At 58.2% G+C, this 20,771-nt stretch overlaps 6 protein-coding genes across 6 annotated transcripts; 1 reads left to right on the forward strand and 5 right to left on the reverse strand.

Annotated features, from left to right (window-relative positions):
* Positions 1-944: 944 nt before the first annotated feature.
* Positions 945-3,566, reverse strand: PHSY_003537 (hypothetical protein; the record flags this gene model as incomplete). Its single annotated transcript, XM_012334156.1, has 1 exon — positions 945-3,566. The coding sequence occupies one exon, from the start codon at positions 3,564-3,566 to the stop codon at positions 945-947; it is 2,622 nt and encodes an 873-aa protein (XP_012189546.1).
* A 604-nt stretch (positions 3,567-4,170) lies between these two features.
* PHSY_003538 (hypothetical protein) lies at positions 4,171-6,020 on the reverse strand (the record flags this gene model as incomplete). The annotated part of the gene is made up of 3 exons (XM_012334157.1): positions 4,171-5,232; positions 5,360-5,728; positions 5,880-6,020. The coding sequence occupies 3 exons, from the start codon at positions 6,018-6,020 to the stop codon at positions 4,171-4,173; spliced, it is 1,572 nt and encodes a 523-aa protein (XP_012189547.1).
* A 309-nt stretch (positions 6,021-6,329) lies between these two features.
* Positions 6,330-9,698, reverse strand: PHSY_003539 (hypothetical protein; the record flags this gene model as incomplete). The annotated part of the gene is made up of 1 exon (XM_012334158.1): positions 6,330-9,698. One exon carries the CDS (start codon positions 9,696-9,698, stop codon positions 6,330-6,332), a length of 3,369 nt encoding a protein of 1,122 aa, XP_012189548.1.
* Positions 9,699-10,074: 376 nt separating this feature from the next.
* Positions 10,075-13,034, reverse strand: PHSY_003540 (aldo-keto reductase; the record flags this gene model as incomplete). The annotated part of the gene is made up of 4 exons (XM_012334159.1): positions 10,075-10,363; positions 10,596-11,235; positions 11,414-11,585; positions 12,801-13,034. The coding sequence occupies 4 exons, from the start codon at positions 13,032-13,034 to the stop codon at positions 10,075-10,077; spliced, it is 1,335 nt and encodes a 444-aa protein (XP_012189549.1).
* Positions 13,035-13,606: 572 nt separating this feature from the next.
* PHSY_003541 (hypothetical protein) lies at positions 13,607-18,112 on the reverse strand (the record flags this gene model as incomplete). Its single annotated transcript, XM_012334160.1, has 1 exon — positions 13,607-18,112. The coding sequence occupies one exon, from the start codon at positions 18,110-18,112 to the stop codon at positions 13,607-13,609; it is 4,506 nt and encodes a 1,501-aa protein (XP_012189550.1).
* A 782-nt stretch (positions 18,113-18,894) lies between these two features.
* On the forward strand, positions 18,895-20,743 carry PHSY_003542 (malate dehydrogenase, NAD-dependent; the record flags this gene model as incomplete). Its single annotated transcript, XM_012334161.1, has 3 exons — positions 18,895-18,998; positions 19,138-19,312; positions 20,027-20,743. The coding sequence occupies 3 exons, from the start codon at positions 18,895-18,897 to the stop codon at positions 20,741-20,743; spliced, it is 996 nt and encodes a 331-aa protein (XP_012189551.1).
* Positions 20,744-20,771: the final 28 nt, after the last annotated feature.

Below are 20,771 nucleotides of genomic sequence, written 5' to 3' on the forward strand. Positions count from 1 at the left end.
TAGTGGAGGGCTCAGGCAACAGCGAGCGGCACTTCGGCAGAGATTTGTTGCTATGATCTACAAAGAAAAAGTGCGGCAGCAGCACGAGCCAAGACCCCCTATCAACCTCACCAACCGAACTGAGCGTGACCGTTGTGGATTTGCACCATTTTCCATTTCCAATTTTGACCGCATTTGTGCTTGATTTTCGCAATCGCCGTCAGCCGTCAGCCGTCAGCCCGTCTGCTCCGCGCGCCAGGCTGTGAAGGTCGTTGTTCGATCGAACGACCTTGGCCGCGCCAGCCACTTCCGCCCCTGCGTGTCTACGTAGTGGATTCCCAGCCCCGACTTGTCGAACGGCTCAATGGATCGTCGATCCAAAAAAGGGTCCTCTTACACGGAAAGCGGTCCTTCAGCTAGCTCTCGCTCAGCCGATCGAAGCTCAAGAAGGAGAATCGAGACGATGGCGGTCTCACATCTCGAGCAAATTACCCCAACTTGTATCACTTCAGACAGCTTCGACACCATCAGCTCATACTTGAAGCAGGATGCTCTTCACCAAGGATCCGAAGTCAAAGAAGTAGTGTTATCTTGATCTACCATCCTCGGTTGTCTTTGTGAGTGGACAAAGCATGTTCATGCTTCGAATTCGTTGAGTCTGCCCAGTCAAGGAAGGCGACACGAGCATCAAAACAAGACTTCGTCGACTGTCAATCTGTCCGCCTTGTCTGCCTTTCCGTGTACGTGTGTTATAACGTCTTGCGAATCGTCGAGGACATAGGCTGTCTAGCCCTTCATTTTAGAAGGAGAGCCTAAACATGTGCTCAAGAGTCGATACCGTTCGAGGCAGCTGGTCGCAGACTTGTCCTCACCAAAGATATACACACACAATTACATCTTGCGATAGCAACGAGAACGTTGAATGCGACTTTCCGTTCGTCCCTCAGGACGCGATCGATCTCGAGCTACTGATCCTGCACCGTGCTGATCGCTGTCGTTGCAACCACCGAGTCCGTCCCCCTCTGTGCTGAAGCCTTCTTCTTGGCCCTCCTCGATTCGTACTCGTGCCACTCGCCCTGCAAGCTCGATAGCAATCCCGCTGGCAACTCCATCTTTGGCTCTTCCGCAAAGAACTTGGCTGCCATTGCATCCTTTGCCGACCACCTCCTCTTCGGATCGTAGGTCAACAAACCTCTCGCCACTTGCAACGCCGATTCTGAGAGATACTTTCCAAATGCCTGCTTGACATGATCCCTCTCTTGCTCCTCATCCTGACTCGGAGGTTTGACCATCTCGTACCAAGCCAACTTATCTACGTCAGGCCAGTTGCGTTTCGTCACGGGTCCCAGGATATCCGTGATGGCTTGAACCTGTCCTATCTCGGTCTCGCTTTGGAAGACGGGTTTCTTGACAAACAGCTCGACAAAGATGCACCCAGCCCCCCACATGTCCACCTCGGAACCGTACTGCGTCTCTCCGAACAGCAGCTCGGGTGGACGGTACCAAAGCGTCACCACGCGATTCGTGTAGTCTCCCGACCTCCGTTTTGCGTAGAACCGTGCCAGTCCGAAATCGGCCAACTTCAATCGACCTTGATTGTTGAGCAAGATGTTGGATCCCTTCAGATCGCGATGCAGTACCGCTTTGCGATGCAGGTAGTCGAGACCGGAGAAGAGTTGATGCGAGAGCGATTTCAGGTGTGCTTCGGTGAACGAGACTTGCGGATGAGCGAGGATACCGTTGAGATCGTGCTCCATGTACTCGAACACCATGTAGATCGATCCTCTCGTGACCATCATTTCGTGCAGACGGACGACGTTGTCGTGACGCAGAGCTTGGAGGAGTTTGATCTCGCGCATGGCGGTGACGGGGAATCCGTCCTTTTCGCTATCCATGCGGATCTTTTTGAGTGCGACGAGAGCACCGGTTCGCTCGGAGCGTGCTTTGAACACCTGACCGTAGGTGCCTTCGCCTACTTGGTGGATGCTCTCGTACGCTTCGCCTGGCTCAGCGCGGGTGGGTTCGACCGGTGCTGCTTCAGTCGGAGCGGGCCCGGCTTTTTGTGCTTCTTCGCCGTCAGCTGTGGCGGCGTCGTGGCCGTTGCGGGAAGCTGGAGCGCGATCGACTGCATTCGCTGGTGCATCACGATCACGTCGAGCGCCGGGACGCACAGTCTGCCATCCTCCTCCGCGTACACTTCGCTGGTTGGCCTCGGTATCTTGTCGTCGAGGCCCTGTCGGCGGTTGCTTGCCATCGAATGTCGCGTTCACCCCCGCCTTGCGCGACAAGACGTGACCGCGATCAGATGTGCTTTCGTCCGATCGGCCTGGCCGAGATGGCGACCTCGCTCGACGATCGTCGGACAACGGTGGCCGATCGCGATCGGCAGGCATCTCACTGTCTCGATCGTCGTTGTTCATCCTCCAGCGAGCGGGTCGATCTCGCTGACGATCACGCTCGGAAACCTGATTGGCGTCTCGATCGCGCGCGGGCCGATGTAGAGGCTGCACATCGCGATCTCGTCTGCGTGAACGGTTGGAAATGTCCGACCGCGCAGGGGATGGTGTTCGACGTCGGCGATCCGTGGCTGACTGCTCGTCTCGGTCGCTAGGTTGGGCTCTTGCGCCCCATCTTCGCTCGCGATTGCGCTCATTTGGAGCAACCCTGTCGCTAGATCGGGGCGATGGGGATCTGCGACGGTCGTACCTGTCACGTCGATCGGAGGACCTGTCCCACTGCTTCCTTGATGTCTCGCCGGACGTCGGACTGGGTGACCGCTGCGAAATGCGGGTGTGGTCGTTGCGAGACGACGGATTGTCGCGGTAGCGTGATTCCTGATCGTCATCGGTGGCTCGGTGGCGAGGGCGACCGGAGGTAGCGGGCGAACTGGAACGGTCGCGCTGTCGGCGTGGCGCTGTATCACGTTTGCGCGGCGAAGTGGGAATGCTGTTTCGAGCGGCAGGTCTTCTGCCGGGATCTGCCGAGTCGATGGAAGCTGAAGCATCATCGATACGTCGACCGCTCTCGTCATACTGACCGCGCGGAGCTAATTTGGTGGTGCTTCGTCTGGGAGGGTCAGGTGAATCGACCGGATCCTTCTCGGCTTCAAGACGGGAGCGCAAAGAGCTTTCCGGACGCGAACGGCTGGAACCGTTGGTGTAGTCGGCCCGGCGGGAGAGTCGGTCGAATAGATCTGGACTGCGGGCTCTTCGAGGCTTAACGTCGTCGTTCTCCCTCGGCGTCATGGGCGAAGAGGTAGTGAGGTTTGATGCAACACCTCGGATGGAAAGAGCTGGCGGTCGAGCAGTGTCGCGAGCGCTGTCGGAACGACGAGGGGAGGACGGTCCTGCAGGGCCATCGTTTCGATCGCGTGCGGAAGGACTGGCCCGCCTCGCGTCTCTGTCATCGAGCCGGCGCTGCTTGTTGGGAAAGTCGGAGCGATCGTCGTCCCGTTCAGGTGCTGGAGAATATCTGGTGCGCTGCGCAGACCTTGATGATTCGCCGAACCTGTCCGAGTCGTTGAGGTTGGTGCGGGACTGGCGATCAGCGTCTGGGTTGCGTCGGGGCTGCCATCTGTCCGAAGGCATCCTCCTCGCTGGAGGTCCTCGATAGGGGGAGACGTCCTCCGATACAGTCCAAAGTGACTGCTGTCTTGAAGAAGAATAGCGTGATGCTGGTGGAGCTCCGGTTGAAGCTTAGCGGGTTGCGGCAACTCTTGAGGTTGGTTGAGAAGCGTTGGCTTGAGCGAGCGAGACAAAAGTGTTTTTTGAGTTGGAATTCTTGATTTTGCGATTCTGATTTTGTGTTTCAGTCGAGAAATCAGAGACAGTGAGCGCTCGGAACTCAGCACGACATACGCGATCTTCCAACACCAACACATGACCCGTCAACTTGGTGAATTGTGGATCCTTGACAAAATGAGCAGAAGATGGTCGACCGCCTTGACAGACTGGAGAAGAAGCAGAGCTACAGATCCAAGCTTTGTGCAAGGGATTCAAGTTTGCGGGATGATGTTATATTGTTTCCGCACATCCTTCCGTTTTCAGACGGAGGCTCGCACGGTCAGAAATTGCGAATGAGTACGGGGCGCACCTTGGGCTTGCAGCCCTCATCTTTCAATCAGCGCCTCACACAGGTATGACGAGATTTCATATGAGATTGCGTATCTAACAGATCATCGACACCGAACCCTTAACGGTCCACCTCACCGAACACCAAGTCGAGCGTACCAATGATGGCCACCATGTCGGGAATGTAGTGGTGGCGCGCCATGAAATCGGCACCTGCCAAGTGGGCGAAACCGGGCGCACGGATCTTGCATCGGTATGGGCGGTTGGTGCCGTCCGAGACGAGGTAGACGCCCATCTCACCCTTGGGAGCCTCGATGGCCGAGTAGGTCTCGCCGGGCGGCACGGCGTAGCCCTCCGAGAAAAGCTTGAAGTGGTGGATGAGCGACTCCATGCTCTCCTTCATGGTGGCACGCGGTGGTGGTACGAGCTTGTGGTCGTCAACCTTGATCTGACCCGCGGGCATCTTGTTGAGACACTGCTCGATGATGCGCAGCGACTGACGGAACTCCTCGACACGGCAGAGGTAACGGTCGTAGCAGTCTCCGTTCTTGCCGACGGGCACGTCGAACTCGACCTGGTCGTAGGCGTCGTACGGAGCCACCTTGCGGATGTCCCATGGAATACCCGATCCTCGCAGCATGACACCCGAGAATCCGTAGTCGAGCGCCTCCTGTGCAGTCACCTTGCCAATACCAATGGTTCGGCCCTTCCAGATACGGTTGCCTGTCACCACCTCCTCGATCTCATCGACTCGCGAACCGAACTGCGTAGCCCACTTGTAGATGTCGTCGAGCAATCCAGGGGGCAAGTCGTACGCCACACCACCGGGGCGAACGTAGGCTGCATGCAGACGCGCGCCGGAAACACGCTCGTAGAACTCCATGAGCTTCTCTCGCTCTTCGAAGGCCCACAAGAAAGGTGTGAGACCACCGACATCCATGACGTGCGAGAGGACGGCCATGCAGTGGTTGAGGATACGCGTGATCTCTCCAAACATGGTGCGGATCCACTTGGCCCTCTCGGGCACTTCGATGTTGAGAAGCTTTTCGACGGCTCGCGAGTAGCACAACTCGTTGGTCATCATGGAAACGTAGTCGAGTCGGTCAAAGTAGGGGAGCGCCTGTGTGTAGGTCTTGTACTCGATGAGCTTCTCGGTACCTCGGTGCAAGAGACCGACGTGGGGCTGCAGAGTTGAAGAGAGGATGAGATGAGTTGAAGCGGGTCAGTATACTTTGCGAAGGGTAGCAGCTTTCGATGCGCGCTAGTCTCTGTTGAGACCAACCAGCAAATAGTTCTGTAAGGCTACTCACATCTGTTCGAAGGATCTCCTCTCCGTTGAGCTCGAGAATCAAACGCAACACACCGTGGGCGGCAGGGTGCTGCGGACCAAAGTTGACGGTAAAGTGACGAAGCGAGCGATCCTTCCTGGTGCCGCCCTCTCGAAGAATCTCCTGTGCGCTCTTGTCGTGGAGCTCTTCGACAGTGTAAGCCGAAGTGGCGGGCGAAGTGGGCACCGCCTTGGCGGCAGGGTTGGCATCCTGAGCTTCGGTGGCGAGCGAACGGCGAGCGGTGGTGGAGAGAAGCCTGCTGGACGATGAGATTGCGCTCGGTCGGCACAGCTGAGCTGCCGGTCGAACGGCGCGGAAGAGAGAAGGAGCCATGGTGACGATCGGTAGGAACTGCGAACAAGTATGAAAGTGAGGGTGGCGGGTGTTGGTGTGCTATGCGATGCTGCCGATGTCGGTTGACGATCCACAGCGGTGACGACTGGCCAAGATGCGCAGCAGCGAATACGAATGACCTTCAATGGGACAGCCGTGTATGCCCTACTAGGTAGTTGAGAATCGTGGTGATCAAGAAGGAATGATTTCGACACAGGAGATCAAGTGGAGACGATGTGCGAACGGAATATCCAACTGCAGACCGCTTTGCTGTTGCTTGCTGCTGCTCGACAAAGCACCTTCCGATCATTTCTAATCATCCACCTTCTCCAGGTCGCGAGCCTCGAATACAAAACTGACAGCCTGGACAAAGAAACAGCTTCTCGACGAGTCTCTTTTTTGAAATCGGATCTCTCTCGCCCAAATTGTATATTTTCGGCAGGGCGCAACAGAGAGCGCGCCTGCCAGACTGTTGCCTAAGCATTCCTTCTCCGATCACTCGTACGATAGCCACTGCATCGACGCTGTCCTCGACTTTCCGTTCATGGCAGAATCCCTCTTCGCTCAAAGTCGATGATGATGCACGTCTTATCGGTTGGCGCTTACGTGTCTGCGCATTCTATAATACAGAGTGACCTCGGACCCAGAAGATCTCGGTCAGCAGATTGACCGTCATGATGAGCACGTAGGCTGCGATCAGCGACACGCCAATCGGTCGTGTCAGCTCGAAATTGTTCATTGGAACGGCGATAAGCGTTCCTACCAGGATCAGCAGCAATCCCAGCCCCGAAACGAGCAGCGTCGGATTGAAATCGATCGGATAGATGTCGGTGAAACCGGTGTGGGACCAGTGGCCGTGGCCATCGGACAACAGCCAGGTACCAGAGATGCCGATGCCGAGCAGCAGGTTGAGCATGGGCCCGGCGAAGCATGCGCTGATCGCCATCACAGGATGACCCAGCCTGGCGATCGTAATGTTGGCCACCAGGTCGCCCAGCGAGTTGCCCACCGCAAACACCGTCAATCCCAAGATTGCATCCGAGAGACCCACGATGATGCCGACGGTCTGCAGGATTGAGACCACTTCGTCGACGATCGTCATGATCCACATGACCGACACGACGAATCCCATCGAGCACCGCAGCATCGCAAATGTCGATAGCGTTCGGTCCGAGTACCTTGCTCGTCCTGCGTCCTTGCGTCGCATGGCCCAGAATGACAGCAGAGCCGCAGTCGCTCCCAGTGTCGCACCTACCGCCACCTTGAGCCAGAGGTGAGGAGCGCCCGAAGAAGAGACAATCGCCCACGTCACGAACGTAGGTGCGCATACGCTCTGACTCAGGATGAGGAACCGTCGCATCGAGCGCCTCATCTCTTGCTCCTCGGCTTCGCAACTCTCGTGGCTCGTAAAGCTGGCTGCATCCGTCCCTGCCTGCGTACCCATCGGCCGGGAAGAGCCAGACGAAGGTAGACGCAACATGCCCGCTCCAACTGTGGGGCTGCTACCGAACGAGAGTGGCGAGCCAGCCATCGAGGGCAGATGTCGCAATGCTGACGCAATCTCCTGGTCTCGATGCGTGTTGGCATCTCGCTCCGCATCTTCCATCGCTTCGACTCGCTCTTCTGCACCCCAGACCCGTGCATCTGACGACGACGATGCTCGCAGTTCTTCAACGGCCTCCTGGTCAAAGGAATCCTCGGCTTCGGCGCGCAACTCTGCCTCCTCTCCCTCCAATCGCACAGCACCGATCCCGTCAGCTTCGGCTGCGTCGGCTTCCCGTTCGGCCTGTTCAGCCTCATCGTCGACCACTGGAAGCGTGAGGTTGAGCAGCAGGATCGCGGGAGACGTTGCGACACTCACAGCGGAGCCCAGCAGCGACTTGGCGTGCAAATGACGCAGCGAGGGGAAGAGTGAGTTGAAGATCACGCGCACTTTCCAGGCAAGCAGCTCGCTAGCCGTGCGTGCCGGTCTGATTCGCCGCTGACTCGCCATACTGTCGAACCGGTCCTTGGTGTTAGGCGTGCTGCTTGGAACGTCATTTTGTGCTGGCTGCTTGCGGCCGTGCTGTGCCCGCCGCCCGTCTTGGCTGCGGCTCGCCTTCGTGTCCCACTGCGGGATCTCCAGCCTGGGCAGTGCCTTGCGAGGCGCTGTCTCCTGTGCAGAATCCTGCTCGGATGCGTTGGGCAGGGGCAAAGCCGGCGAAGTAAGAGGCTCGCAGCCATCGCCGGGGATGTGCTCGCGCCAAGGATCGTCGACACTGCCTGCATTCACGCTGGCACGGCTGCGGGTTTCCTCAGAAAAGCCGACTCCGTCATGCGCGCCGACTGTCTTGCGTCGGGTGCCCGGGCTCGTTGAGGCGCTTCTCCGCAGGCCGAGGTTCGGACTGACAGAAGGGCCTAGACTCAAGACACGATTGTGACTCAAGCCACGTCTCTGGGTCTGACGTCCCCCAGCGAAGCCCTCTCCGGAAGTGCTTCTGGTGAGATTTGATTGGCCTTGGCCGTGGTGGTGATGCGGCAGGAAGCGCTCTGGATCCCAGCTCTGGAAGATCTCCTGCGAGCGGTCAGCGATGGCGTCACGACGCAGACTTTGCACCACGTCGCGAAACTCGATGGCGGAAAGCAGCGAATGACGCGGCACCAGGTTGGGGCGTACATTGAGTGTGGCCTTCCGCGTCACGATGGAATTTGCCGATCCTGGCGTGTGAATGGAAGGGGCACGGCTGCCGTTGCGAGAGATGTCTGGGGTCGAAGCACGGCTCTGGTCGCCTCTTTGATTCGCCCAGTCTTCGAAGGGATCAAAGTTGGGATCGTATTCAGAAGGGCTCGCCGGACGTTGGGGAGAGGGGAAGCGGGGTGGTTCGAGAAGTCGGCTATGCTCGCCAGTCTGCGTCCCTTCTCCTCTCCCGGATCGGATGCTGCCGCGGCTTCGGATGGATCGATCGTCGGCCTGACTGTCAAACTCTTCGCGAGCCGCTTCCAGCCTACGCCTTTGCTTTCGTCGACGCTCCTGCCACCACGATCCGATGATGACGGTGGCCGCATAAAGGACATAGAGGCAGATGAGAGCGATGGTCTCTGTGCGTCGGAGCTTTCCGTCGAACAGGAAAGCGAGCGTGAGAGCCACTGCTACTGTGAAGAAGCCCACGTCTCGGCAGAAGGGCCACGCTTTGACCTTGAATGGAGCGATGAGCATCATGGAGCCTGAAATGACCGAGACGATGAACGAGGCTGCCCCGAGCAGCTCTCCGATGGCCAGCGAGCCCGAGTTGGTCTTCATAGCGCCAAACGTGGAGAATACATCCGGTGAACCGTTGCCAAAGGCGAGAAAGGTGACGCCGGCGGTGCTTTCGTTGAGACCGAGGCGAGATGCGATGGTGCTGAGGTTTGGGCAGAAAAAGTCGCTGGCGACCACGCCTACCCAGCTGAAGAGGAAAAGCATCCACACGAGGATGATGATAAGACGCGAAAGGCGTAACGCAGCGATGCCCGGTTGCCATCTGGGATTTGAAGGAGGTTCGGAAGGTTGGCCATGCTCGAGCTCGTCGTCGGAGACGCCGGCACAGTAATAGAAGCGCAGATAGTCAAAATGACCAGACGCAGAGCAGTGACGTACAACATGGCTACAGACGTGTCTCGCGGATCGATCGAATGGAATCGGTTGGCATTCAGATGCATCATGCTTGCCATGTGGATGCTTTGGTGGTGATGTTGGGTGCGGGCTGGCGGTGCTGTGATGCTGTTTCTTGCTTGTCGAAGTGGGCGTCTTACTTGACGCCGACGCCGTGGATGTAGTGCCGGGATGCTTGAAGAGCTCGAAGGTGGGTGGCTCTTGCCTCTTGTGCCATGGGTGCCGTGAAGGTGCATCTAGCGCCTGAGGAGCTAGGTCGGCGCGCAGACGTTGGCTGCCGCGAAAGCAGACGATCTGCACCACGATGAGAAGGGCAAAGACGAGCCAGGCATCCTTGCGGTGGCGGTTGCCGGCCATGTCTGCCTTCCGAGGTCGTCGAACTCGATCTTGAGCGTTAGGCGATCAGCCTCGTGCAGGAAGAGATGGCGGATGGGGTACACTGATGGAAATGAAAGGTGAATGGACAGCAACAGGGTCCTGTGCTTGCACAGCCAGCTCAGTCACAAATTGGCGGTTCCGCGCCAAGAGCTGTCACATTCAACGTGTGGAGCAAGCTATTCAAACAAGAAATTAAACCATGGAATGTTAGAGCTCGTATGAAGACGGAACCAACTTCCTGGATGAAATCTGTCTGACATCGCCATCCAGCTCATATCAAGATTGGGACCTCGTCGCAAAGGAGAATGAATGTGATGCTGGGTAACTGAGATCGGTTTTGCAAGAAAGTGAATGGTTAAGAGTACAAACGGAACAAAACATGTTTGTGGACGTCTGAGTGGACGTCTTGATGCGACAGGATTGATCTGGAATCGGTCAAGGAGGTGCAGAAATTAGTGCGACACGGTTGCACCTCCTCGTCTTCGATTCGATCGGTCAACATGCTGATATCTACGACGAAGACATCTGGAGCTTGTTGCCAGAGAGACCACCCGAGCCGGAAGAGCGGCGGGAGCCAGGGCGGGTTCCTCCGGGCGATGCGGGCTGCGATGTGCCGGCAGGACCCAACTTTCCGACTTTCATACCTTCGTCCAAGTTGCTATCGATTGAGAGGGGCCAAACGAGCGATTTGTGGTGAGATAGCACAGCAAAGGTGGAATCGAGAGGATTGTCCAGCAGGAGAGCGGAGCAACAAGTGAGCAAGGCAAAGGATTTGATCAAGGATGCAAGAAGGCAGCCGAAAAATTGGTCAGTGAACCATTCATCGTCGAACACGTATCAAAAATGCCACTGAGACGGCGGTGGTGAGCAACTTACTCAAGAACGTCCATGTCGTCTCCGTCGAGCTCAAAGTCGAAGAGCTGGGCGTTAGATTCGATGCGGTGCTTGGTCAAACTCTTGGGGAGGATGATGTTTCCGTGAGCCAGACCCCATTTTAGCAAAATTTGAGCGGGAGTCTTGCCGTGTTTCTGAGCGATGGTCTTGATTTCGGGGCGGTCGAGCGCCTGGCCCTGGGCCATGGGTGAGTAGGCCTGGATGTGGATGCCGCGCGAGATGCAGGCCTCACGCAGGTCCTCGTGGGCGAAGAAGGGGTGCGACTCGATCTGGTTGACGGCGGGCTTGATGCGGCAGTTGGCGAGCAGGTGGTCGAGCTCCTCAACGTCGAAGTTCGAGACACCGATGGTCTTGATCTTGCCGGCGTCGACGGCCTCCTCGAGCGCCTTCCAGGCCTCGAGACGCTGCTCGGCACCCATGGTACCGGGCGAGTGCATGAGGTACATGTCCATGTACTCGACCTGGAGCTTCTTGAGCGAGTCCTCGACGGCGGCGGCGGCCTTGTCGTGGTCAGCGTCCCAGAGCTTGGAGGTGATGAAGATCTCGGAGCGGGGGACGTTGTTGTCCTTGGTCCACTCGGCGAGAGCGCGGCCGACCGACTCCTCGTTCATGTAACGAGCAGCTGCGAAGCGTAGAAGCGATCAAAAGAAGCGTACATTACACGGTGTCAGCTGTCTGTTCCGTGTCGTTCAAGAGCGTGCGAGTGCTTCTATGGACGTCTAGATTTGGAGCCCTTTGCGGCAGCGGTGCTGCTGCATGAAAAGGACACCCAAGAGGACCTCGATTGGAGAGAAACTTACCAGAGTCAATGTGACGGTAACCGGCGTCGAAGGCCCACTTGCAGGCGTTCTCGGTGGAGCCATCGTTGGGAGCCTTGTAGACACCGAGGGCGACCTGGGGGATCTCCTGGCCGTTGTTGAGCTTGACGCGCTGGGTGGAGATGTTGCCGGCAATGATACCGCTAGCAGTGACCTTGGACATGATGAACGATGTTGTTTGGGGGTGATGGAAGTGGTTGGAAGAGGTGATGGGTTTTGTGGAAGGAGTATGTGAATGTCGATGAGGAGGACAAGAAGAAAGCGTTGCCGACGAAGCTTGGCAAGGTTTTAAGTAGTCTTGTCGAGCCTGGCTGCTGCAGGAAAATGAGGTTGGCAACGCAGGGGGACGGAGACACAGACACGGTATGAGATGGCCTCTGCGTTGCTGCAGAGATTGCCAACGAACGATCCCTCGTACGCATCGATCTGGCACCCTCTCACAGATGCACCTCTGCCCTCGGCACGTACGCAGATCGACCCACGATCCACACCAAGCACACTGGGCGGGTAGATTCAAGCGCCGACCTGTGTCCTGACGGAATCAGCGGCGCACGTCGAACCACGGCTCAACATCGGAGTCGCATGCAAAGCAGACGCTCAGTGTCGTCGTCGTGTATGTGCCTCAAAGCCGAACCCTCTTCGGACACGCGAGGCGGAAGCATCCTCAGATCTGATGCACACACGGTTCTCGTCCTGCTAGAGGGAAAAGTTTTTCTTGGTCTCGAGGAACAGCGTAAGGGGCGACTTCCGTTCGACGAGCACCGAAGCAGTCCGAGGCACCAACGACAGTCGATATCGGTATCAGCTCACACTGTTCAGCAGACGACTGAACCGCTGCATCATTTGTTCCTGCTCATGTCAGGGCGCCTTCAGAAAGAGGGTAGCGGATGGACGCTTGGACAGCGAACGATCGTCTCTGCATTGACATGCCAACGCCGTCGTCAGTTTCCGAGAGGGAGAATGAGAGTGAAAGAGCGAGGCGGCTCTTGTTAGCTGGACGAGAGTTCGCGAGGTCATCGAGCATCGATCGTGCATATCGCTTGCATGCCAAAAGGGCAGGAACTGGTCTGCCTCTGCAATTGGGCAACAAACCCCTTCTGACGCTCGAGCCAGCGTACAATCAGCGATCGAGCAGCGAGAAGATTTGGTGAAATTCAATCGCGTAAGTCAACGATGGGAGATTTCAAATCCTTCGTGAGGTTTCAAGCTAAACAAATAAAGGGCTTTATTTTTTGGTTGCTGCCCAATTCCGTTTGCTTTCTGCGGATCTGGCGCGTGTTGTGTGGGTGTGTGTGTGTCCGTCCGATCGACAAGAACAAAGACGATTTGTTTGCGACGGTTCTACCGGAGTGATGGTAACTGACGATACCGGTCGTGCAGCACCTCTTCTTCTCGTCACACTGAGCGCCGTCCGTCGGGGTTTCAACGCTGCAGCTGTACTGATCTCATCGCACTTGGAGCTGCCCGAAAAATTCTCCGCGCTCGTCTTTCGGCTAGGGTACACTGTCCCGTAGAACCATTTGCTGTCTGAACGAGGTATCTGAGCATGTCGATCGATGGCTTCCTTGAGTCTTGACCATACGCCGTGCGCGTCCCATATCATCGGCAAATCATCTACGCAAGGATTCGTGCTTGTTTGGCCATGACCGAAAGCCGCTGCGGCAAGGAGGTTTCAACTGTGCTGACCGCAGCATGTCGCAACCACGGCGTAGAGCGGCCGATCCGAGTCTCTTGGCGAAAGAAGAACCCTGTTTCTTGCCTGCACCTTTGCCGCCGCCGCAGCATCAAACGCCGTACACGCCGAACCGCGTATCACATTCAGATTGAGGGTCTTCTCTCTCTCGCTTGTCACAAGAAAAACATCAGGGCCTTGTCGTTCCTCATCGATAGCGTGACGTCATCAGAAACCCTGGCAAACCGTTTTCTCGAATCCAGCTGGAATTTTGTGGATAGCGTGTACAGTACCACTAATCGGGGACCTTGTGTCTATCTGGGCAGCGCCGCTCAGACACCCGCCATTCATGCGGTACGTGGGAAGGCGCCACATGGCGTCTACACTGTATCGGCAAACGAGCCTTCGTGCGAGAATCTTATGGTACAATTACAATTGCTATTTCCATGGTCATGCTACATGTGGTGGAGCGGATCCTACTCTATGCGTATTACATTACACGGTCAATCCACGCCCGCGTTCTCCTCTGCACCATCGTCGTCGTCGTCGTCGCCATCCTCATCTTCGTCTTCGCCGTCCTCGTCGGCATTGCCTGCGTTGGCGGCAAGACTGGCCACCAGCGCCTCCAATTGAGCTTGAATGGAGCCTGCATCCTGTGCGCCGGCGTCATCTTCGGCAGACTCGACGTTGGTATCACGTTGCTCTTCTGCAGCCGGATCGACATCCATATCCTCCTCCGCCTGCCTACTGTCGGCGTGAGAATCCTCTGCGGGTGCTTGCTGACCTTCGGCAGCTGCTCCATCGTCCTGATCCTTGCTCTGAACGTGATCCTGAGATTCGGGAACGGCTTCCTGATGAGCCTGCAACGACGCCGTGAGCTGTCGCAGCACATCTGTGAGATCCATCTGCTCTTCCTCTTCTGCACCATCCTCCTCGTCCTCCTCCGCTTCGCCTTCTTCCGCCTCGCCTGCGCCGTCCGGCTTGCCATCTGTTTGGCTTGCTTCAGCGGCGGCGGCCTCAGATGGCGGCTCTTCCACCACCGAATCCGGTTCGGCCTCAGCCGCTGCGATCGCGCGTTCGTCTGCTTCCACGTCGGATTCGTCCGAGTCGGCATCGTCGTCCGCATTTCCGAAAGCGGACGTGAGCGCACGGATCGCGTCCTCGTATTCGGCCAGATCGATGCCCTCTTCGCCTTCGCCCGAAGCTGCGATTGCCACTGCTTCGGTCGCAGCTGGCTCCGAAGCTTGCGTCGCCTTCGCAGCTCCTGCCACCTCGTCCGTAGGCGCCGCCTCTTTGGCACTTTCTTCCGCTGCGATCGCTTCGGCAGTTGGACCTGCGCCGATCTGCTGCAGCGCGGCCGCGAGCGTTTCGGACACCGCCGAGTCCAAGTCGTGTTGCGGTGTCTGACCAGCCAGGCTCGACAGCGCAGACGCCAGCTGCGATGATGCGGACGGCGTGGGCGCAGAGGGATGTGGTGCCACAGTACGCGATGGAGCAGGAGGGAGCGGTGGTCCAGTGGTCATGCCTGACATGTCGGCCGCCCTGGCAGCTGCTTGAGCAGCTGCATTGCTGCTCAGCTGACCAAGGATCGAGCTGGCCAGTGCCGGGTTGAATCGATTGCTTGTATCGCTGAGCATCGTCGCAAGCTGCTGCATCATCGAGGGCTCGCTCGTGCTGTGCAGAGGAAGCGACGTAGGACCTCTCGCAGCCGAGGCCGGCGGCAGTCCGCGTCGATCTGCTGCACTGCCAACACTGGCAGGGGCGCCTGTGCGTGCGAACATGGATGACGGCGAAGAGAAGCCTGTCGCCATGTACGGCACGCCCGTGTTCGGTCGAGCATAGGGCGACATGGAAGTCGGCATGCCGGCGGCGGTGGCAGCAGCTGTCTGGGCGGCCGCAGCGGCGGTAGCCTCGGCAGCGGCATCGTGGTAGCCCGTCTGGGTGAGCATGTGGGCCAGCATCTCTTCCATCGAACCGTCGCTGGGACCAGAGCGGATAAGCTGGTACAGGTATCTGACCGAATCCGGCTCGATCTTTTTGCCGATGCGCTTCTGGTATTCGAGCAGGATCTCGGTGGCTGAACCGCTCGGGAAAATGGTGCTTGCAGGATTGGCCAGCGGCGCTGCACCTGGCTGTCCGTACGGTCGAGGACCCGTTCGCAGGCCTTTGGACATGCGGAGACCTGAATCGCCTACATTGCGATAAGCCTGACTGTCCTTGTGTGGGCTGACGGCCAGCACCTCGCCGTTGAGACCAGGTCTGACCATGGGATGATCCTGACCCACCTGAGGTCTTCGCGTCGGTTTCCTCGAATCGCCGGGCTCGGACCAAGACGGATTGATGCGGTAGAGGCTGCCTGTCTTGAGAAGCCTTCCGCGTTTGAACGCCTTCTGCAGCGCCTGGTGCGCAGACGGACGGAACTTCTTCATGAGCGGATAGGTATCCTGCATCCAGTTGAACAGTGTGCGCGGTGGTGATGAGCCCATGACGCGCAGACCCTCGACGATCATGTCCTCGTACGAAGGCAGCGTGCTGGTACCAAGTGGACCCTGGACGATAACAGGTTGGGGATCCGGCGACCACGATGCCGTACGATAGCTGCCAGTAATAGGCGAAGCCGGCGCGTAAGAGCCGGCTCCGTAGGTGGGAGTGAAGATGGGGTTGGCGCTCGCTCCAGTGAGGATCGCGACTGGATCATTGACTCTAAAGGGCAACGCCGAGGTTGGCGTCGGTCGTGGTGCGGATGAGACGCTGCCGGCGTTGGATGAGGCCACCGCCGGAGAAGGCAGCTGCTTCTTTGCTTCTTCGAGCTGCTGCAACAAGCTCGAGAGTGCCCCTCCTTGGTTCTGGGTTGCTGGAGTACCTGTTCGAGCATTTGCATCGGGAGAGCCAGCCGAGGCTGACGAAGGACCCGCTTGTCCAGCATAGGTTGACAGCATAGCGGCAATATTGCCGAGCGGTACTGCACTCGAGCCAGGGCCGGAGCCCGAGCCAGCTGCAGCAGGTGCGAGAGGCAGTCCTTGGGGACCGAGCATGGGGGTTTGCGAGGACGCGGACGAGCCCAGAATGGCAGCAATCTTGTCCGAGATGTCTTTGCTCGGGCTGGACGCTGGTGCAGGAGCTGAAGAGGTGCGAGCGGCTGCGGCGGACGCGGTCGGAGCGGTCAAACCCGCGCGCGCTGCAACACTTTGGGCTGCCACTGACGACGGTGTCGGAGCTGGCGATGAGGAAACCGATGCAGCTGCAGCTGCGGGACGCGGTGCTGCATGAGCGTTGGCAGGGAGACTACCGCCAAAGTGGGCAGCGATAGCCGCGGCCAATGCAGCATTCGAAGGCATGGGTCCATCTCCGACGATGCTGCGCAGTGCGGCCGGTGTGATCTGAGGTGGCTTGCTGCCCGGACCGACTGCAGATTGAGGCGTCGAGCTGGTGGATGCAGTCTGAGGTGGTGGAAGAGGTGCACCGTTGGGACCGCGTGCTGGCTGATTCTGTTGTCGGGCCATGGCTGTGATTGAGCTGATGAGATGGGAAAGCGATGCGTTTTGCGTCGTATCCTTGCCAGTCGCCACTTTTTGCCCGGCGGTGCCCAAAGCACGGGTTGCAGTCGGTGTCAAGGGAAGGGTGCGGCGGGGTCCAGTCGGAGGCGTGTATGCGGGCCGTCCGGTGAGCGCAGAGGTGGTTGTTGGAGCGCGTGAGATGACGCTGCCAGCTGGACGAGACGTCGCATTGAGCAGGGAATAGACATCTTTGAGGCTCAGGTCTGTGGCCGTAGCAGTGGTGGAGGCGGCAATCCGCTGACGTGCTTTGAGCCGCTCGATCTGTACATTGATCTGGTCGGGATAGATACGAGCTTGACGGTAGAGTGTGGACGAACCTGAGGGTGCCTCGACAAGGTCGATGAGCTGCTTTTCCAATCGTTTGACGAGGTCGATGAGTTCCGCCTTGTGGAGCAAAGAGAGATACTCATCCTTGACAGTCGCCGCCACCTGAGCTCCAGAGACTGAGGGTATGAGGTTGAGCGGCTCGACACCTGCCTGATTCGAAAGGGAGCTGCCAGGTTTGGGTATATTGGTGACGGTAACGCTGGACGACGTGTTGTCAGCTCTGCCAGATGTGGGTGTGGTGAACAAGGGACGCGAGTCAGATGGCGCCGAGCTAAGGGACGGCGCAGTGGTTGTGGGCGGCGTCGCTCTCGGAGCCACCGGTAGCGATGCGAGTACAGAGCTGCCGAAAGGTGTTGGCGAGGAAGTCGCAGCCTGTGCCGACGGCGATACGCTGGGCGCTGTTGGACGGAACTTCTTGTTGGAGAGATCAGTGGAGGCTGCAGACTGCCAGGAGCGCTTGTGGGACAGGGTGGCGCCTGACGCGCTGGATAAGGCTTTGGCTGGCGAAGCATACTTTTGGCGCGTCTCCTGTGTCGGATAGGCCGTGGCAAAGGATTCGGAAGCTCCGGCCTGAGTCGTCCTTGGCGCTTTGTAGGGAGCTGGCAGGTGAATCGACTTGGCCATCGAGGGCGAGGCGCTGGTGGATCGCTCGCTCGCATTTCCGAGAGGAGTCGGAGGCAACAGGCGATTTGGCGTGGTCAACGGGCCAGCATACGGCGGTCGTGGCAGCGCAGGTGACGCATCACTTAGCCGCGAATGTAGCGGTGCTGTTGCTCCTCCTTGCGCAGCATATGCTGCAGAGGTATTGGCAGTGGCGGCGGCAGACGGCGACAGCGACGGCTGGTGCGAAGGACGCGTCGCATCGGACGCGACGGTGTTGGATGCACTGGAGGTCGCGGCGGTTAGCGTCGGTGACCCGGGTGGTGAGGCGAGATCGATGGGCTTGGAAAGCGTGCCGAGGTTGCCGGCAGGATGACCAGTGGTCACCTTGGCAGGTGATGCAGAGGTGGAAGCGCCATCGTGACGACGCGACGAGGATGCGTCGGATGCGATGGGCGACTGGCGTGTAGGCGTATGTGCGTGTTGAGGTGCAGGTGATGGGGACGGCGCGGTGGCCGCGGTCATGTCGGGAAGCAAGCCGAGGCGACAGCCGCTTCGCAGTCTACCAATCTTGCGACAGGGGCGCCTACCGTTGGAGATGGGGTGATGGTGTCTGTACAGTTTTGCGCCAGCTTTGCGAAAAAAAAGTATGGTGGTGTGACCTGGCCCAAGAAACTGTAACGCGTCGGCACCGCGCAGCTGCAGTGCTGCTGCCCTGCCCGCATCCAGCGTCTGGTGTCAGCACCAAGAGACGTTCAGCCTCATCGAAATCGATCCAAATCGAATTCCATCCGCTTTGCGAAGGACGATCAAGACAAAATTTCAAAAATGTTACTTCTCGCTCGAACACATTTCTGATCATGCACCAAGGTCTAACACCTTGGTTAAGTACGGCCAACTTTGGTCCGGAAAAGGCCGGCCACCGCGGATGGCACCATGCTTGCCGAGCAGCACGGAAAGGAGCGTGAATCCGGCTTGGACCGGGCATGCTGCTGCAACGTCAGGGTGCTGCAGTCGCTCTCTCCACACACATACAGAAGATATTCGGGGTGTGCGGTGCGGATCTCTCCTTCACCACTGTGGTGGAGAGCAGCAACGAGCTTTCTGAGAATTGGTCCGTCGATGGCAACAGGAGAGCGTGAGAGTGTGGAGAAAGCGAGAAAGCTGGATCGGCGCACTGATCCGCTCTTGCGCAACCTGTTGCCCGTTCCTTTCTTCCTTGTCCCTTGCTTCTCGTCCATCACGTACAACTCACCTCCTCCCTTCCTCTTATCCCGCATCTTCGCATCTTTACATACATCGCAAACATGGTCAAGGCTACTGTTATCGGCGCCGCTGGTGGTATCGGCCAGCCTCTTTCGCTGCTGCTCAAGCAGTCTTCGCTCGTCACCGACCTCGCCCTCTACGATGTGTAAGTGCCTGACTGTTCAGCTCGAGCTTCACCGCGACTAGTGGCCCCACCTGTTCCTCACTGCCCCGTGACTGACAATTTGAGACGCTTCATCCTTGTTTCCAACCTCGTCCTCGTCCTCGTCCTCGACTGTTGCCAGCGTCAACGCCCCCGGTGTCGCTGCCGATCTCTCGCACATCAACACTCCCTCCATCGTCACTGGCTACCTCCCCGCTGACGGCGGTCTCGGCAAGGCGCTCAAGAATGCCGACATTGTCGTCATCCCCGCCGGTGTCCCCCGTAAGCCTGGTATGACCCGTGACGACCTGTTCAACGTGAGTACATGATCCCGTCAACATCTCTCTCTGCTCGCCATCGTACGTTCATCGACACGGCCAATCTCTCGAGCTCGGTTCATCGGCACGCGCGGCAATGGCACGGCAGCAGTCACATTTGTCACTTCAGCGCCGATGGGCTGCTTGCGCAATTTTTGCAGCGATGCTCTTTCCTATGGCCTGCTGCGCGATTCGTTTCGCCGACCATGGTGTCGATACCTCGCCGGTCTTTGAACAGTCGACAGGTGCTCTACGATTTCTGCCTCGATTTTTTGGGCGTTGAAATTGTTGGTCCAAGCGCATAATCGACGCGCTGTCAGAAAAGCGGCAGCTCGCCAGGGATTTCCAGCTCGGAAATCTCGACGCTCTCGCTGCATTTTCCAGTTTTAGGATCCCACCCCCGCAAGATCACGGTGCGGTGCCTGACCGCAACCTCACGCTGGATTGTCGGTGGCGCGACTTCAGAATCGTCGGGAGATCATCGAGCACGCTCAGACGATGGCAAGGGCAGAGAGAGACGACCAGGTAACGGAGCAGAACACACGCGGGACAACTACTGACAGAACCGTTCTGCTTTCTGCTGTAATCCATTCGGACCCAACAAAACACATCGATTCCCTTGCATCGACCCGCATGCCCTGCAATCCTACCGCAACGATGGCCATGTGATCGTTGTAACGCCTCTTCTGCGCGCGATGATACCTGCTAACACAGATCAACGCCGGTATCGTTCGCGACATTGCCGTCGGCATCGCTGAGCACTCGCCCAAGGCTTTCGTCCTCGTCATCTCGAACCCTGTCAACTCGACCGTCCCCATCGTCGCCGAGGTTCTCAAGAAGAAGGGCGTTTACGACCCCAAGCGCCTCTTTGGTGTCACCACCCTTGACGTCGTTCGTGCCTCCACTTTCATCTCCGAGGCTGCCGGCAAGCCCACCGAATCGCTCAACTACCGCATCCCTGTCGTCGGTGGTCACTCTGGTGTCACCATCGTCCCCTTGATCAGCCAGTCGCAGCCCCCCATCTCGGTCGACCAGGCCAAGATCGAGCAGCTCACCAACCGTATCCAGTTCGGTGGTGACGAGGTCGTCAAGGCCAAGGACGGTGCTGGATCCGCCACCCTCTCCATGGCTTACGCCGGCGCTCGCTTCGCCATCGCTGTCCTCGAGGCTGCTTCCGGAAAGGCGCTTGCCCACCCCGAGATGGGCTACGTCGACCTCACCTCGGACGCCGCCGGTGCCAAAGAGGTCACCGCCGTCATTGGCAACGACACCCCCTTCTTCTCGGTCCCACTCCAGCTCGGCCCCAGCGGTGTCGAGAAGATTCTGCCCCTCGGCAAGCTCAACGACTATGAGTCCGAACTCATCAAGAAGGCCGTCGTCGACCTCAACGGCAACATCAACAAGGGTGTTCAGTTCACTGCTAACCTCTAGACGTGCCCTGTTGGCTTCACCCGTAGGT

This window comes from Pseudozyma hubeiensis, assembly GCF_000403515.1.
Source record: "Pseudozyma hubeiensis SY62 DNA, scaffold: PHS36, whole genome shotgun sequence".
In the NCBI taxonomy this organism is placed as follows: domain Eukaryota; kingdom Fungi; phylum Basidiomycota; class Ustilaginomycetes; order Ustilaginales; family Ustilaginaceae; genus Pseudozyma; species Pseudozyma hubeiensis.